Below are 17,480 nucleotides of genomic sequence, written 5' to 3' on the forward strand. Positions count from 1 at the left end.
GCGGAGTGGATTTCAGTGCAATAATGGGTTTCTGCAGCAAAATCCGCTCCCTGTGCCTGCACCCATACGCCTGCAGCTTCTCTGCTTGCAGACACACAATTTCCCACAAGCTCCGACAGCAGCACCCTAGGGTTACTACTACAGATCTGAGATTTAAAAGGGTGGTCCACCTTTACGTTAACTTTTAGTATGTTATAGAATGTCCTATTCCTAGCAACTTTGCAGTTGGTCTTCGTTTTTTTGTTTTTTTTTTAATAGTTTATTTGTCTTCTTTTTCTGCCTTTAGAGGGGGGTAACTGACCCCAGCAACCAAAAACTATTGCTCTGTGGGGCTTCAATCTTATTGCTACTTTTTATTAATTCTCTTTCTATTCAGGCCTTGGCCTTTTTATATTTCAATCTCTCCTTCCAATCACTGCTTTGTTTCTAGGGTAAATCAGACCCTTGCAACCATAAACCATAAAAAAGACCAACTGCAAATTGTCTCAGTAGCACTCTCTACATCATACTAAAAGTTAATTTAAACCCAAGTTGACAGATTGTGTGCTGTGATGGCAGTTGGTGCTGGCACCACAATATGCTGGGGGAGCACTGACTGGGTGTGTGTTTAATGCAGATGCATGAAGAGGCCGAGGCTCTCCTAGCGGTGCCACCAAAGCCCATGGTAATAAGTACGGAACCGGAATCCTGACCTTCAGTCGTCTCGGAAGACTGCAAATGACTTTGTCTGATTAAGCAGACGGACAGACGGAGGAGCACGTCCTGTTATCCTGCTCCGGTGCAAACTGGTACCTGCCAGGGGAAGGAAGAGCCCGAACACCGACGCACCCTGCTTCTCCCTGGCAATTTCTGGGGGGACCCTAATAGTCAGTATCTATGTATGCAAGAGCCAAGCACTGAAACGCCTGCACCGCTCACCTGTAAATAACCATGCGGAAATCTCTCGGACAGGAAATGCCGACTCCTGCGCTGTTCTTGGCGAGCAACGCAATGCCTTCTCTACGGACAGATGGGTACTTCCCTGCATGTCCCTTCCAGTCAGCGGAGACTTGCCATGTTGTATAGAGGCAGCTCAGGGACAAAGGCCCTGTGATGTATTTTCAAAACACTACTTGGAAATAATGTATTTCTTCTTGTTTTTATAGCACCGGCTAAGGCACCTCCTCCCTTTCCTATAACCTTTCCATTGCCACTGCATTTTCGGACTCCTCGCCCTAAACCTATTTTATTGCCATGTCATGCATTGTGTGCTCTTGTTTTGGAACCAACACTGATCCTTCTCTGGTTAAGGAAACTAACGTAGCTCTCCTTATTCATCACTAGGCAATATCTGACACAGTGCCATTTTGTGGCCAGTCTAGAAGCTTGCAGCAGCCATAATACATTTCAGTGCTACGGCATGGCTCTCGTGGCAATCAGGCTAGAAGGTAATTTTGCACATTCCATGATAAAAGACAATCTCAACATTTATTAATTAGACAAATTAATATGATTTAGGATTGCTGTGAACATACGGAGCTACCCGAACCTCCCTCCCTCTTCCTATTAAAGCAAGTACTTTTTATTTTTCTTTAATTATTTGCACAAGACTGGTTTGTATGTACAGGAGAGGACGATGGCTTCAACACAGGCACTTTTTTTTTGCTTTTTAAAAACATATCTATCTAAAATCGGATGGAGATGTTCAGGGGGGGGGGGGGGGGGGGGGGGGATTTTTTTTGTATGTTTGTTTGCTGCCGGAAACTCTGCCTTCAATGCGTTGCGGTGCGATGGCGATGGAGGGCTTTCTAGCAGCAAAAGGACGCAGATATGCAAATATGTATATATACAGCATGATCACCTTCACTACATGAGTATGTAATTAACCTTTAAACTGTTGACCAGCTTGAGCATATATATGTGTGTGTGTATGTGTATATATATCATTCAGCTGGACTGTTGGAACCTGTGCAAATATTCAGTGAGCTCTTAGCTGAAAGGTGTCAGTCTCTCTCTCACAAGATATGTCCTACTTACCTGCAGGGGGTTTAGTCTTGTAGGGACTACAGAATGCCCTTAATCTCTCTTATGATATATATAATCATATCCCCAGCTGTCCAGTTTCTTCACTGGAAGTCATAATAGACAGGGGCACCGATTACCTGCAAATGGGGCGGAGCTTGGTCCTGTTGCCAAGTGAGCCTTGCGCTTAGGACTTTTATAAAGGACAGTGTCCTTACCGTGGGGTATAGACAAAAGAGTAAATGCCAAGGCACAATGAATTTAAAGCACTTTGGCAGTAGGGTTTCCTAATGGTGTTTTATATCAGTAATCTATATAAACTATTCGTCATGTTCTCCTTCCCTTCTGGAACCTGAATGCAATTGGCTATTGTATTTATAGAAACTTATCTTTGACTCCCATAAGTGGGGAACTTGTATTGTAGCTAATGTTTTCCACAGTAAGCCTTTTTCCTACTCTATTAAATGTGTAATAGATTCATGTATCAGGCCTGGACTGGCAATCTGTGGGTCTGGCAAATGCCAGAGGGGCTGCTGTAAGGTGCCATAGTCACTATTTATTGGGCTGGTGGGGGGCTGGTTGGGCCCCTGTGTACTTGATATGCCAGGGGCTATTTTGACCCCCAGTCTGGGCCTGTTTATCACATACTAGGGGTGCGCTGAATCCAGGAATTGCTTTGGATTGGATCCCAGTACTTTTTGCGAGAGTCTGATTTGCCATTGAAGCCAACTAGCGTATCTGCAATATTTTGGCAAAAATGGTAGCATTTCCCACAGCTGCCATTACTTAATTGTATTGAAAACACATAGAAAATGGCATTTTGTAACATTTGCTGCCTTTTTCCTGCAATGATTTTGTGTGTCATGAACTTCTTTGTGATTTTCAATTAATATTAATAATTTTATTTAAATCCCACCTTCATTCCTTGGGATGGGGGGACCCTGCCAGTTGTTTCTCATCTCTCTGATATGAGAGATCTGTTTCGCATTCACACTCATTCACCCAATCAGAACTCCCTGCTCCCCTTACACGGCTGCTGGTTCTAGGAGGAGTCGGAGGCGCCAGTTCCTTCTGTTGCAGCCATATTGTATAGTATTTCTGTGGCGATCCATTGCATTCCAAGTTATTCCACTTCTTTCTGGTTTTATGGAAATCTGTTTTACAGCAATTCCTGTTGGCCGAGGCTTGGGAACCGCTGCTAAGTTATTAACATGGACATGAGCTAGGACCGACTCATTTTGGAAATATTTCAGCACTAACTGTAGATTAAAGGGCAAGTAATAGCCCATTTTATATAGGCATAAAACCTGAAGCAGTTGTAAATAGCTTATCTGCTATAGAAAGTAGAGACCCTACAGGACCTTATAGGATGGTCTCAGCAGCTACAAAGAAGCTTTTTTATAGAAATGGTATGAGGCTAAAGTCAGACTGACCATTTAACCACAGTTAGAACACTCCTTCTGTCTGTCATTCTTTAATATTTTAAAGCTTCCCGGGTGTTGGGATAAGCCCACAGCAGAAGTGGGGTTGCCCAACCCATAGGCTATTTAGGGCGCGATGTGAGGGCTATGGCAGTTGTGTTCTACGGATGCACCGAATCCCTTTCGGATTTGGCTGAACCCCCAAATCAATTCGGCTGAACACCGACCCAAATCCTAATTAGCACATGCTAATTAGGTGTTGGAAGGGTTAAATGTCGCAGTGCCACATGAGAAAAATTTCAACTTCTGTGTTTACGTGACAGAAAGTCACATGATTTTTACAATTTTGGTTTGGCCAAGTCTGAATCCTGCGGAAAAAGGCAGAATCTTGGCTGAATACTGACCCGAATTCTGCATTTGGGGCATCCCTAGTTTCCCTTAGATACTCCTGGAAACCCAGATTTCATATAACCCTGTTTTCATATAACCGTCACGTTATTATAAGGGGGGCCCTGGCCAAATGTTGGCTCTCGAAGTGGGGCCTGAACTGGGAAAGCTAGATCGCTTCTAGGGAACCACTGTGCCGCAACCTCTCGGGGTGGCAAGCAGCCTTTCACTGCCAGATGCTCTAGAACGTATTTGTAAGTGGAGGGCTGCCTTTAACTTCTATGAGGGCTTCAGGCACGGCATTAGCCATAGACTCATATGGCTGAGAAGAGTTTTTATCAGCCGCTGTTTCACCAGATGTCAATGGCAGCCCAAATGGCCATTCTGACTGTAGCCTTACAGCTACTGGGGCAAACTTAATGTTTCTCTGCAACACAGAAGTAACCCATAATTAAACATCATGAAACCCTTTCACTTATTGGTGTTACTGGCTCATTGCACAGTCCTGGCTGGGACAAGCTGGCAATGCAGTTAGCCACTGGTAAATACTGTAATGATATTTCAGTTCCTTCCTTCCTGATTGGACTAATGCAGTGATGGTTAAGTGTAGGGTTTGCTGTCCCTTTTGTAAACTTCCCAAGCAATAACCATTCTGTGTCCATGTGGTAAAAATGGCATCCAGTGTCTCTCTGATTGGCCAGTAATGCCTCTAGCAATGTTTGTCATATCTCTGCACCCTGCATTCATGTAACTGCCAGGCACACACAGGCCGTGCTTGGGTAATTGGCATGATTACAGTAAAATGGACCAATCTTCCCATTTGCTAGTGAGCCCCACAGCATAGGATTTGATAGATAATGGCACCCTATTAGGATACAGAGATGGGCAGCAACTCCCTCGTGCTTGTATGCATAGCTGCTGTTAGGGGTGAGGGCCTGCCATTTGCATATAGTAGGGCCCCAGAGCAGCAAGTGTAGGAAGGGCAGAGGGTCAGTTGGGGTAGTTACGGTACCACATACATTACATTATTGTTGCCCAGCCTGTAAATGTTAATGAGCAACCTTTAGCACCCCATGATGTTCCTATAGGCTGTAAGGTAGTGTATGTTTTAGTCCAAAAATGGCTGAAGGGAAAGGTAGTCTAGATTGTTCCATATCTACTAAAGAGAGACTATCCAACCCACTTTCCTCTTAGCCATTTTTAGACTAAAACATACACTGCCTTACAGCCTATAGGAACATTGGGAGTCTGCCTGGGATCCAGCTGTTCTGACTGCTGAAGGAAAGATCATTGTCCTGTATGTAGTCTGCTTCGGTTACTCATTCAGTGCCTCTAATGCATCCTTTCGGTCATCAGCACCATGGTAAATTTACTATAGGGGTAATCAGGTAAAGGCATTGCCCATCAACGCAGAGACCCACCTTCACTCTGATCATATATACTTACCAGGCCCAGCCATTGTTCCCCAGGGTACGGCCTTCATTCTGATCATTTTAACTTACCAGGCCCAGCCATTGTTCCCCAGGGTACCGCCTTCATTCTGATCATCTATACTTACCAGGCCCAGCCACTGTTCCCCAGGGTACGGCCTTCATTCTGATCATCTATACTTACCAGGCCCAGCCACTGTTCCCCAGGGTACGGCCTTCATTCTGATCATCTATACTTACCAGGCCCAGCCACTGTTCCCCAGGGTACCGCCTTCATTCTGATCATCTATACTTACCAGGCCCAGCCATTGTTCCCCAGGGTACTGCCTTCATTCTGATCATTTATACTTACCAGGCCCAGCCACTGTTCCCCAGGGTACGGCCTTCATTCTGATCATTTATACTTACCAGGCCCAGCCACTGTTCCCCAGGGTACGGCCTTCATTCTGATCATCTATACTTACCAGGCCCAGCCACTGTTCCCCAGGGTACCGCCTTCATTCTGATCATCTATACTTACCAGGCCCAGCCATTGTTCCCCAGGGTACTGCCTTCATTCTGATCATTTATACTTACCAGGCCCAGCCACTGTTCCCCAGGGTACGGCCTTCATTCTGATCATCTATACTTACCAGGCCCAGCCATTGTTCCCCAGGGTACGGCCTTCATTCTGATCATTTATACTTACCAGGCCCAGCCATTGTTCCCCAGGGTACTGCCTTCATTCTAATCATTTATACTTACCAGGCCCAGCCACTGTTCCCCAGGGTACTGCCTTCATTCTGATCATTTATACTTACCAGGCCCAGCCACTGTTCCCCAGGGTACTGCCTTCATTCTGATCATCTATACTTACCAGGCCCAGCCATTGTTCCCCAGGGTACTGCCTTCATTCTGATCATCTATACTTACCAGGCCCAGCCACTGTTCCCCAGGGTACCGCCTTCATTCTGATCATTTATACTTACCAGGCCCAGCCATTGTTCCCCAGGGTACTGCCTTCATTCTGATCATCTATACTTACCAGGCCCAGCCACTGTTCCCCAGGGTACCGCCTTCATTCTGATCATTTATACTTACCAGGCCCAGCCACTGTTCCCCAGGGTACCCTCATGGTATGGCTGAAGTAAGGAATGAGACTTTATAAGGGCACCTGTCTATCAATATACAATAAGCAGCACTTTATCTGCTTACCAACCAAGGTTTGTTTGTAACACATGTTTTGCCCAATATATGTACTGATCACATCTGCAAGCAACAGCAATGCATAGAATTATCCAGCTGTACTTGGCTCTTCCCTTCTTGCATCTATTCCTTTATGGTAATGGCGCCCAAAGAGGTACTTTCTACCCATCTACCCAAGTTCCTCCTTTCCATTTAGTTCTCAGCGCAACTCTCAGCGGCAATGCCAAGCTCAAGATGCAATTGTTGGTACGTGCCATGCGCAATCGCTGTATTTATCACTTTATACTTTCCCTTTGGACGGCGGCCACATTGTACCCAGTTTCTAGTATTAAGTTCTCAGTCAGAGCTCACTACTTTATGTGTGTATTGGAACAGTGACAAGTCATTGTGTAGCTCTAAGATATGCAATCTACAGCCTCCATCGGCTGCCATTTAATAGGGGCTAACTTGCCAGTGTCCCAGAGACTTTAGGGCAAGATGGTGGCTGTGTGCTCAACCAGCAGACTCCATTCAGCTGTTGTCTATCATGAGCACAGATCTTCCTCTCCTTCCTACTTTCTGGATACTCAATGGATATAATCTTGCTGACTTTCCCCCCGATATATAACGGCACCCTCTTATGGTCAGGTGTTAATGGTTTTTGTGCTGCTGTTTACAAAGGATTCTTCTAAATATAGGAGCTTCTTTCTAGGATATTCTGTGCCCATCATGCCCTGTGAGAGCCAACTGACTACCCTAGAGCAGGGATCCCCAACCAGTGGCTCAGGGGCAACATGTTGCTCCCCAACCCCTTGGATGTTGCTCTCAGTGCCCCCAAACCAGGGAGTTATTTTTGAATTCCTGACTTAGTGGCAAGTTTTGGTTGAATAAAAACCTTATGTAATGCCAAGCAGAGCCTCCTGTAGGCCGCCAGTCCACATAGAGCTACCAAGCAGCCAATCATAGTGCTTATTTGGCACCCCAGGTACATTTTTCACACTCGTGTTGCTCCCAAACATTTTACATTTACATTTGAACCCATATCCTTGCCTTTAATCTGCATACTCCTAGTAAGTGAGGACACATTTTGTGAATGAAGGTGACTATATTGCAACCATTTCAGATGGTCTTTTTGAAGTGGTGTGAAGTAGAACTAAAGAAAATGTGACTGCTTAGTAACCATCTCATAGCTGTCTCTCTCGCTCTCACTGGGGGGGTTTCTTTAGTAATACGCTGCTACACTTTTGGAGGATATACTATTTGTAGGTCACTGCACAGACATGAACTTCTCATTTATATTGTATAACTGTAATATAGAAAGGAAAACGAAATACTATTTATATATTTTCCGTAAGAATATTTCATTGAGCTGTGTATAATTTAAAGGAAAAGAAGAGGCTTGTTCCAAATGTTTCGCCCATCGTTTTTTTTTTTTTATTATTTTCTCCTTGTATAGTGTGTACAGTTACTGTGGAAGGGCATTGGAGCCTTCTCAAGCATAATCTGACGAAAGGGATATATTGTTAATAAAATATACCAAAAATTCTCAGTTTGTTCTGTTTCCGTTTTTGTGTGAGTTTGGGGTCGTATTGGCCATGTATCCGCGAGCAGGGATATTCAGGTGGGATTGTGTGTACAGTTGAACATATAACTCACATACATTGATTCTATCTATCTATCATCTATCTATGTATCTATCTATCTACATTCTATCAATATCAAGCAGTGTATGTGGCCAGGGTTGCATTTAGGCCTATTGCTGCCGTAGGCCCCGGATATCAGCCCATCCCTTCTCCCGGAGATTGGCCCATTTGTCCTGGGGAAGCAGGTACCCACCCACCCAAGTTTCTTCAGTGATACTCACAGGCTGCCCCCCTAACCCTACTACCCTGGGCTGTATGGTAGAGCTGGCCCTGTATGTGTTTGCTACAGTGATCCAGTCACCTAGAGCATCATGACTAATTACAGTCTCGTTTTGTTGACTAAATAGGCCATAGGTCTAACTGAAACCAACACGGATCCAGCAGCAATTAGTTGGCATAAAACCTCACTATATACAGCTAGCACATTTCACACTCTCCATTTTTCAGGCTCTTCTAAGCACTGGATTTTTCTAGTTTTTAAGATAGCAGCTGTTTTTAAACTGTTCATTTCAGCCAGATGCCTAATTAATTTACTGAGAAAAAGAAAGTCTCTTCTAAAGGTGGCCATATACGGCCGACTGTAGCTGCCGATTCGGCAGTTTATTGGCCCGTGTAGGGGCAGGAACGAGGGGCCTGCCGGACCGATATCTGGCCTGAAATTGGCCAGATATCAATCAGGCAGGTTAAAAGATTTAGCCGGATCGGGGTCTCCGAACCAACTGCCCCATTGCCGCCATAATAATTCAATTGTTTGCCCCCAGGGCCAAACAATCTAATTAGCCTACATGTTTCCCAATATTGCCCACCCGTAGGTGGGGATATCGGGTGAAGATCCGCTTGCTTGGCGACCTTGCCAAGCAAGCGGTTCTTCACGTGTATGGGCACCTTTACATATGGCCAAATAAAGGTCACATGACTCTTCCTTGCTCCCTAACTTCATTTTCTAAGCAGAGCAACATCCTGATGTTCTTTTGTCACTAAATTCATTTTCAGTCGCCTGCAGTTGGCTGAAAATTAATTTAGTGAGACAAGGCAGGTACTAGCATAAATTTTATTCCTAAAAAGCATTCTACCGTATTTCCCTGATAATTTGGCCACTTTTCTAAAGGTCAGGATCCAAATATGGGTCCCACACTGTTTACGATGGATCCACGTTGACCCCCCTTTTTCCTTAGAAAACTGATTAAAACTTGGTGCAAAATCGATACTTAAGCAGCCACTGCCCCTCACTCAGAGCTTGGGTGCCAGGGAATGGGCAGTTTTAGCTGGTTTCCCACCGCTGTCAATCCTACGGTGGCACATTGGACAATAAAGGGGCTGTAGATTTCGTCTTTTCCAGGTTGCTACAGTATCTCCTGGGTTACTCCTGTGCCGTAAGCAGAGCGGAACACCACGCCGGCAGCAGGATAGCCACATATTCCAGCATGCTCTCTCTGTACGGTTAGATGGTGCTGAAGGAATGATACAAACTATTGCTGTGTACTAGCTTTCTCTTTAATAAAATACAATATAATGCGTGAATAATGACTTTTCAACATTTTATTCCACAAAATTCACATTTCTGCAGGAATAACTGCTTCACCCCCCCCTGCCTTGCCATCATCAAGGGCAGCCTTTGGCATTATGCCGTTCCTACAATCATGGCTCCCAGAGAAGTGCTTCTGATTAATGAACGTTACTGTTTCAGCCCTTAAGGGGGAACTCCACCCAGACACAACGCAAGCTTTTTGAAACATAAACATAATTGCAAGCAGCTGGATTTCAGCATATAAAAATGGTATTTATTCATACCTTTTGGATTAACAGATTACAGTGATAGGTATAATAGGGGTTTCTGGGTTGTGTGGGGCCGGAGTTCCCCTTTAAATCAATCCTTTTATATCTCTTGCATGTTCCCTGCTACGCCAGCAATAAGGCCCAGGCTATTCCATCTACTCTCACCCCTTCTGAAATGTTTCATCATCCCTTTTACTCTCTATCTGCACATAAATATCCTAGGGGTTTCCTATTCTCATACCTATCAGTACTTGTTCTAGAATTTTCTGCCCATAGTCTTTGTGATGCCCAATAATATCTCACTATTAAGCCCATCTATTAAAGAAGTCCAGCATGTGTATGGACAGCAAAAGTACTACAACTGCAAATTCTATAAAAAATATTACTATTACTATATTCCTTTATAGAACATCAACCTATTGCAAAGTGCTTTGCAGAAATGATAAAGAATGATCCCAGTCCATGGGCTGACAGAGCTTACACTCTTATTTCCCTGCAGTGCACTATGGTCTGATTCATTGGGAGCCAATCAAACTGCAGGCACAGCTGGCCACATACTCGCCTTTGGTGGCCTTATCCATGTTGGCTGACCCAGTCTTTTGGGTGCCAGTTCAAGGATTGGCTCATTTGGGGCATATAAGTTCCAGTGGAAGAGGACTATGCGCAGGCTGATGCTTTCATTGCCTGATGGAGGTTTACAACCTTCCTGATATTGGCCATGTACGAGCCAATAAGTGGCCAAAAAAAAAAAAAAAAAACATACGACCCCTTTTGCCTTGTGTAATAAATGTAATTCTAGCAAATAAAGCTTTATTTTACCTTTAATGCTGTAGTTTTATGTATTGATAATCCCTCTCTCTATATAATGCCAAAAAATACAAAATGCCCACAACCTCCTGAAGTCTTTTCCTCTTTGGCTATTATCTGTGGCTCAAAATAAGTGCAAAGTAAGTGCATGGGGTTGGCAAATAAGTGCAACGATTGTACAGCATTGCCCACTATCTTGCATTGTCACCACCATCATGTCATCATGGCTGCACTCGTGTCTCTCCAGGCTTGAACTGGTGTTGGCACCACATTTCAATGCGCCCAAATACGACGACACTATGGTTTCCTGGCCACGGTGGCCAAAGAAATGAAACAACCCCAATCCCTTAATAACCAGTAGGATTTTGTTCTCCGTTTATCTGGAGGCTTCACAACACAATGAGTTCTCATACTGATGGCTTAGCGTTCCGTAGAGCTGTGATGATCATTTAGTAGTGATGAGCGAATCTGTCCTGTTTCGCTTCGCAAGAAAATTCGCAAAACGGTGAAAAAATTTGCAAAACGCATTTGTTGCGCAATTTTTTTGTCGCCGTGGCTATTTTTTGTCGCCCTCGCTTTTTCTGTTGCGACCGCGCCCAATTTTGACGTGACCGTGTCCTTATTTGATGCACGACAACAAAATTTTTTCCTTGCTGAATTTTCAGACGTTTCGCGAAACAATTCACCAATGGCAAAATGCAGAAATTCGCTGCGAATCCATGCCCGGCGAATAAATTCACTCATCACTATCATTTAGGCATCACCATTGGCTGGATCTCTCTTTGCGGCTGATAGCCCTCGCTTGTTAGGATTTCGAAAGCATCTTCTGGGGTGCCGCAAAAGTTCCTGTTGATGAACTCCAAATAGATGGCTGATTGAGTCTGATCGATCGTATGATCACAGTTTTGGTATAAAGGACCTGCACGTTTCATATCATGTAGATTGCTGTCCATATTGGCGCAGTCTCTAGCTTCTCCCATGCAGTTCCACTCTCTCTCGCTCTCCTTCCTCGGGACGTCGCTCATTTGCAGGGCTGCCTGGTTCTGCTGATCCAGAATCTCAATTTTTTGAGTGACGCAGTTTCTTGGCACCATTACTTTTTCTTCATGTTCCTGGAAAGGGAGAGGTCCATGAGTGGGCAAGCTATAGTTTGTACATTGGATATCAATACATCATATGGGCATGTTCTTACAGTAGAGGCCGCCATGCCAAACCTCAGCTGTATCGTACAATCCTACATTATAAAGGGTGCATTTCGCTTGTTTTTATTTTATGTTTAACTAATGACGTGTGGGCTAGCCTCGGGACCCTCAGGCAGGTTAGAGCTGAGATATGGATTCACATGTTGGGTTTGGTGTGCAGTGTCGGACTGGGATAACAGGGGCCCACCAGAAAACCCTAGACCATGGGCCCACTCTCCAGACTATTTTTTTTATCCACTTCTCACTCAACCTCTATATTTTCCTTGTCTTTTATCTTTACATACTATTATCTATTCTTCTTTATATTTAGTCTCTTTGTTCCCATTGAGAAACAGGGAATGACTATAAATTAGGCCAAATGGTAAGAGGCAGGAGGGTCCACTGATACCTGGGCCCACTGATTTCCTGGTATCCCTGTGGGCCAGTCCAACACTGACGGTGTGGGTCAAACTGCTTTAAAGTTATTGCACCAAGAATCCTACGTGCCTTCATTAAGAGAGTTATGGGTTGGGCGCAGGTTACGGTTTCTTGGGTTGAGTTTTTCCTGATCCATAGATCACTAGTTGCAACTTATATCTCCATATGCTCCACCTCTTTTCATGGCAGTGTGAACTGCCCACTGACACCGGAACCTAGACAGGACTGCTCGCTGACACCGGAACCTAGACAGGGCTGCCCGCTGACACCGGAACCTAGACAGGGCTGCCCACTGACACCGGAACCTAGATAGAGCTGCCCACTGACACCGGAACCTAGACAGGACTGCTCGCTGACACCGGAACCTAGACAGGGCTGCCCGCTGACACCGGAACCTAGACAGGGCTGCCCGCTGACCCCGGAACCTAGACAGGGCTGCCCGCTGACCCCGGAACCTAGACAGGGCTGCCCGCTGACACCGAAACCTAGACAGGGCTGCCCGCTGACACCGGAACCTAGACAGGGCTGCCCGCTGACACCGGAACCTAGACAGGGCTGCCCGCTGACACCGGAACCTAGACAGGGCTGCCCGCTGACACCGGAACCTAGACAGGGCTGCCCGCTGACACAGAAACCTAGACAGGGCTGCCCACTGACACCGGAACCTAGACAGGACTGCCCACTGACACCGGAACCTAGACAGGGCTGCCCACTGACACCGGAACCTAGACAGGGCTGCCCACTGACACCGAAACCTAGACAGGGCTGCCCACTGACACCGGAACCTAGACAGGACTGCCCACTGACACCGGAACCTAGACAGGTTAACCTTTGTTATGTTAGAGAATGGCCCATTCTTAGCAACTTTTTAATTGGTCTCCATTTTTTATTTGTTATAGTTTTTAAATTATTTGCCTTCCTTTTCTGACCCTTTCCAGCTTTCAAATGGGGGTCACTGACCCCGGCAGCCAAAAACTATTGGCTACAATTTTATTGTTATTGTTACTTTTTATTACTTGTTTTTCTCTTTAGGCCCTCCTCTATTCATATTCCCGTCTCTCTTTCAAACAACTGTCTGGTTGCTAGGTTAAATTGGACCCTAGCACCCAGAGCTACTGAAATTCCAAAATGGAGAGGTGCTGAAAAAAAAAGCTAAAAAATTAAACAAAAAAACACACAAATAAAAAAAAATGAAGACCTTTTGCAAATGGTCTCAGAATATCACTCTCTACGTCATACTAAAATTTAATTCAAAGGTGGACAACCCCTTATAGCATGGCCGGACCGGGCTCATGTGTCCATATTGCGTGTTTAGCAGCTCCATCCCTGATCCAGCCTTTTCCTACAGAAATGCAGTCATTAAAAGTCAAATATAGTATTATATATGGAATTGAACACGATACCTTAAGAGTTGGGAAAATGAGAATATTACTCTTATTTGGATCAGGTATATCTGGGAAACACACGTTCTTTACCCTAAAAGAAAACAAAAACAAGTTGCAGGTTACACTTCGTACCCAGACGCATTTCGCACATTATCGTACAGACTGCTTCTCCGCCCCAATTGGAAACTGGTTTCCCACAAAGCAAAATAGAAATTCTAGTGACACTTCCCACCCACACAAGTGCTTGATTTAAATAGCGCTGGCATTCCTCCTGCCCCTCCCCCCTTTCCCCCACCACTATAGGGAGGGGCATGACAGGAGGCAATAAAGTTCATAACCCAGTGGTCTGTTGAATTTAGAAGCCACTATTCATTTCGCTCAAACCAAGGACATCCCTGACAGCACTAGGCCGTGTAGAAGAACATAAGCTTATGTACCAGTACCTACCATTGCCTCTTCCAGTATCCCAGGAGCAGTAGCTGTAGCAACATGATGGACACAATAATCACCGGCAGGGCTATGGCCATAATCACTGCAGTTGCTGTCAGACAAAAAATGGACTGAATTAGCACAGAAACCATTGTGTCAGGATAAGATGTATCCAATCATGAGTGCAGTTCTTATCCCCCCTATTGTATCTTACCCCCACCTGTCTCACAGACTATAGAAGGGTATTTATCTGTCCTTTTTGGCCTATGGCATTTCATGTTTTTTGGATAAACACTGAGTGGTTTATACTTACTGTCTGGCTGAGTCCTGACTTTAGTAAATTCAAGAGGACCTTCCCCACCTCCAGTCCAGGCCACCATAGCTATTTCATACTTTGTGCTTGGTTTGAGGGGATTTATAGAAAAGTTCTTCTTTTCAGTATCATTGATAGAAATCATACACACTCTGTTCCCATCTGCAAAATGAATAAGAGGAGCTCAAATGTTTTTGATATAGGTACAGACATATGGAAACATTGGGGTAACAGTCACCCTGCTATAGTTCCAGGGGTACCCAGGGCACAAATAAGCACTTACCCCAAATCCCCCCTAACTGGCCTTCAGGCTGGGCCCCCTTAGCCCATAACAAGGTTACAGACATATAGAAACATTGGGGTAACAGTCACCCTGCTATAGTTCCAGGGGTACCCAGGGCACAAATAAGCACTCACCCCAAATCCCCCCCCTAACTGGCCTTCAGGCTGGGCCCCCTTAGCCCATAACAAGGTTACAGATATATAGAAACATTGGGGTAACAGTCACCCTGCTATAGTTCCAGGGGTACCCAGGGCACAAATAAGCACTCACCCCAAATCTCCCCCTAGCTGGCCTTCAGGCTGGGCCCCCTTAGCCCATAACAAGGTTACAGATATATAGAAACATTGGGGTAACAGTCACCCTGCTATAGTTCCAGGGGTACCCAGGGCACAAATAAGCACTCACCCCAAATCCCCCCCTAACTGGCCTTCAGGCTGGGCCCCCTTAGCCCATAACAAGGTTACAGATATATAGAAACATTGGGGTAACAGTCACCCTGCTATAGTTCCAGGGGTACCCAGGGCACAAATAAGCACTCACCCCAAATTTCCCCCCCTAATTGGCCTTCAGGCTGGGCCCCCTTAGCCCATAACAAGGTTACAGATATATAGAAACATTGGGGTAACAGTCACCCTGCTATAGTTCCAGGGGTACCCAGGGCACAAATAAGCACTCACCCCAAATTCCCCCCCTAACTGGCCTTCAGGCTGGGCCCCCTTAGCCCATAACAAGGTTACAGACATATAGAAACATTGGGGTAACAGTCACCCTTCTATAGTTCCAGGGGTACCAAGGGCACAAATAAGCACTCACCCCAAATTTCCCCCCCTAATTGGCCTTCAGGCTGGGCCCCCTTAGCCCATAACAAGGTTACAGATATATAGAAACATTGGGGTAACAGTCACCCCGCTATAGTTCCAGGGGTACCCAGGGCACAAATAAGCACTCACTCCAAATCCCCCCCAAACTGGCCTTAAGGCTGGGCCCCCTTAGCCCATAACAAGGTTACAGATATATAGAAACATTAGGGTAACAGCTGGCTATAGTTTCAGGGGTACCCAGGGCACAAATAAGCATTTAGCAACAAATGTATTTGTAGCTGTAATATTGGTGTGTAGGCGCCATCTCAGTGCATTGTGCCTGAGTCTGAGCTTTCAGCCGGCGCTACACATTAGAACTGCTTTCAGCTAACCTATTGTTTCTCCTACTCCCATGTAACTGGAGGAGTCCCAAGCCGGACTTGGATTTCTTACTATTGAGTGCTATTCTGATACCTACTGGGAGCTGCTATCTTGCTCCCTTCCCATTGTTCTGCTGATTGGCTGCTGGGAGGGGGGGATATCACTCCAACTTGCAGCGCAGCAGTAAAGTGTGACTGAAGTTTATCAGAGCACAGGTCACATGGCTGTGGCACCCTGGGAAATGAAGAATATGGCTAGCCCCATGTAAAATTTTAAAATTAAATATAAAAAAATCTGTTTGTGTCTGAAAAACAGATTCCAATGCAGGATTCTGCTGGAGAAGCTCTATTAACTGATGGATTTTGAAAAAAACATGGTTTCCCATGACAGTATTCCTTTAACCTAGAATTGCCTTGACTTTCAGTTTCTGTTTCCTACAATCTGTCATAATTTTGAGGCCCAGCCGGATCTTTGAATGTGCAGTAATTATTCTATTCCAAAACAAGGGCAGTGTGCATGTGTAAGCCTGCCTCCACCTGGATCCTGTGCAAGTCGTAGCTCCGCTCTGGTTTGGAATGAGAGTTGGCCACAGGCAGATTTAGCTCGTTGCTACATCTGGTTGGGAAAGACTTTCGGTAAATATAGATATAAGGAATGAGGATATGACTGTGTTACCTGTAAGAGTGTGTTCAGTTGAACCTTTCATCCCACAGATTCCTCCAGGACTTTTTAAGTAGATTCTGAAGTGAGTGATAAATCCTTCTTGGCAGGCGTCACGTTGATAAGGATCCCACGTCAGATGCACCGTGTCTGCTTTGATTGCATCAACTTTTAAGCTCATTGCCACGGAACAGGCTAAAAAAAACCAAAAAGAACATATCATTGTATCAGCAGATCGACTATAGCATGGAGTCACAAGTGTAACTTGCTTAGCATGACATATGGGGTCAGTTACTATAACCCTGGACAAAGGTGCTCAAACCCCCTCCACATACTGTAGTGTCTGTGCTAAACCCTATACCCCTACTGTGGATGCAGTGGGTCAGACCCTTGCCTAGTAGAAGAACCTTTTTTCTATGGTCCCTGCTTTATACAACAAAGATTTCCTACTTTTTTTGAGTCAAGCCTCCCCCAGCAATAGTTGTTCTTCTGGTTCTCCTTAGTTGACATGATAAACTATTTCTATAGTAGCCATTGTTCCAAGGTTATGGTAAATCAGCAGTTAACCCAAATTAGTGAAGTATATGTGCCCTTTAATATATTGTTATACACTGGATTATTTCTTACCCAGCTCCTTTATATATCCTGACTTCTTCTCCAGTAGATGTTCTCCTTGTTCATTAGATCCATAAATCCTGAAGGTGTATCTTTCCCCTGGATTAAAGGCATCTGTAGGCAAAATACATGGCCATTTGCATCAAATATATTTGAGATGATCCTTGTCAACTCAATAATCCAGGCTCCTAATAGTTTATCCAAGTTTCGCCTTGTAATAAGTTATGCAGTATGTTCTACGCCTGGTAATCTGTAGCAGCCAATCAGCAAGTAGGGTTGTGTGATGAGTCCCCATGGTTTAGTACCATTTGTGCCATTGATTACATTATACTGTTTCTTGAAGGTGTAATAAATACATAGGAAACA

General features: G+C 44.9%; 2 protein-coding genes across 6 annotated transcripts in view; one reads left to right on the forward strand and one right to left on the reverse strand.

Moving 5' to 3' along the window:
* Window positions 1-7,952, forward strand: part of rictor (RPTOR independent companion of MTOR, complex 2) — an 81,651-nt gene extending 73,699 nt beyond the window's left edge. For both annotated transcript variants that reach the window (XM_002938193.5, XM_004910447.4), the window contains one exon: window positions 617-7,952. In XM_002938193.5, the coding sequence (XP_002938239.2) occupies window positions 617-691 (75 nt within the window). In that variant the 3' untranslated portion in view covers window positions 692-7,952. The remainder of the gene's footprint in view (window positions 1-616) is intronic.
* Window positions 7,953-9,518: 1,566 nt separating this feature from the next.
* The window catches only part of osmr (oncostatin M receptor), a 35,744-nt gene continuing 27,782 nt past the window's right edge, over window positions 9,519-17,480 (reverse strand). For all 4 annotated transcript variants that reach the window (XM_031894503.1, XM_004910448.4, XM_031894492.1 and 1 more), the window contains 6 exons: window positions 17,127-17,228; window positions 16,515-16,694; window positions 14,376-14,537; window positions 14,081-14,174; window positions 13,652-13,724; window positions 9,519-11,741 (listed from right to left, as the gene is read on the reverse strand). In XM_031894503.1, coding sequence (XP_031750363.1) covers window positions 11,379-11,741; window positions 13,652-13,724; window positions 14,081-14,174; window positions 14,376-14,537; window positions 16,515-16,694; window positions 17,127-17,228 — 974 coding nt within the window. In that variant the 3' untranslated portion in view covers window positions 9,519-11,378. The remainder of the gene's footprint in view (window positions 11,742-13,651; window positions 13,725-14,080; window positions 14,175-14,375; window positions 14,538-16,514; window positions 16,695-17,126; window positions 17,229-17,480) is intronic.

Source organism: Xenopus tropicalis, chromosome 1 (genome assembly GCF_000004195.4).
Source record: "Xenopus tropicalis strain Nigerian chromosome 1, UCB_Xtro_10.0, whole genome shotgun sequence".
In the NCBI taxonomy this organism is placed as follows: Eukaryota; Metazoa; Chordata; class Amphibia; order Anura; family Pipidae; genus Xenopus; species Xenopus tropicalis.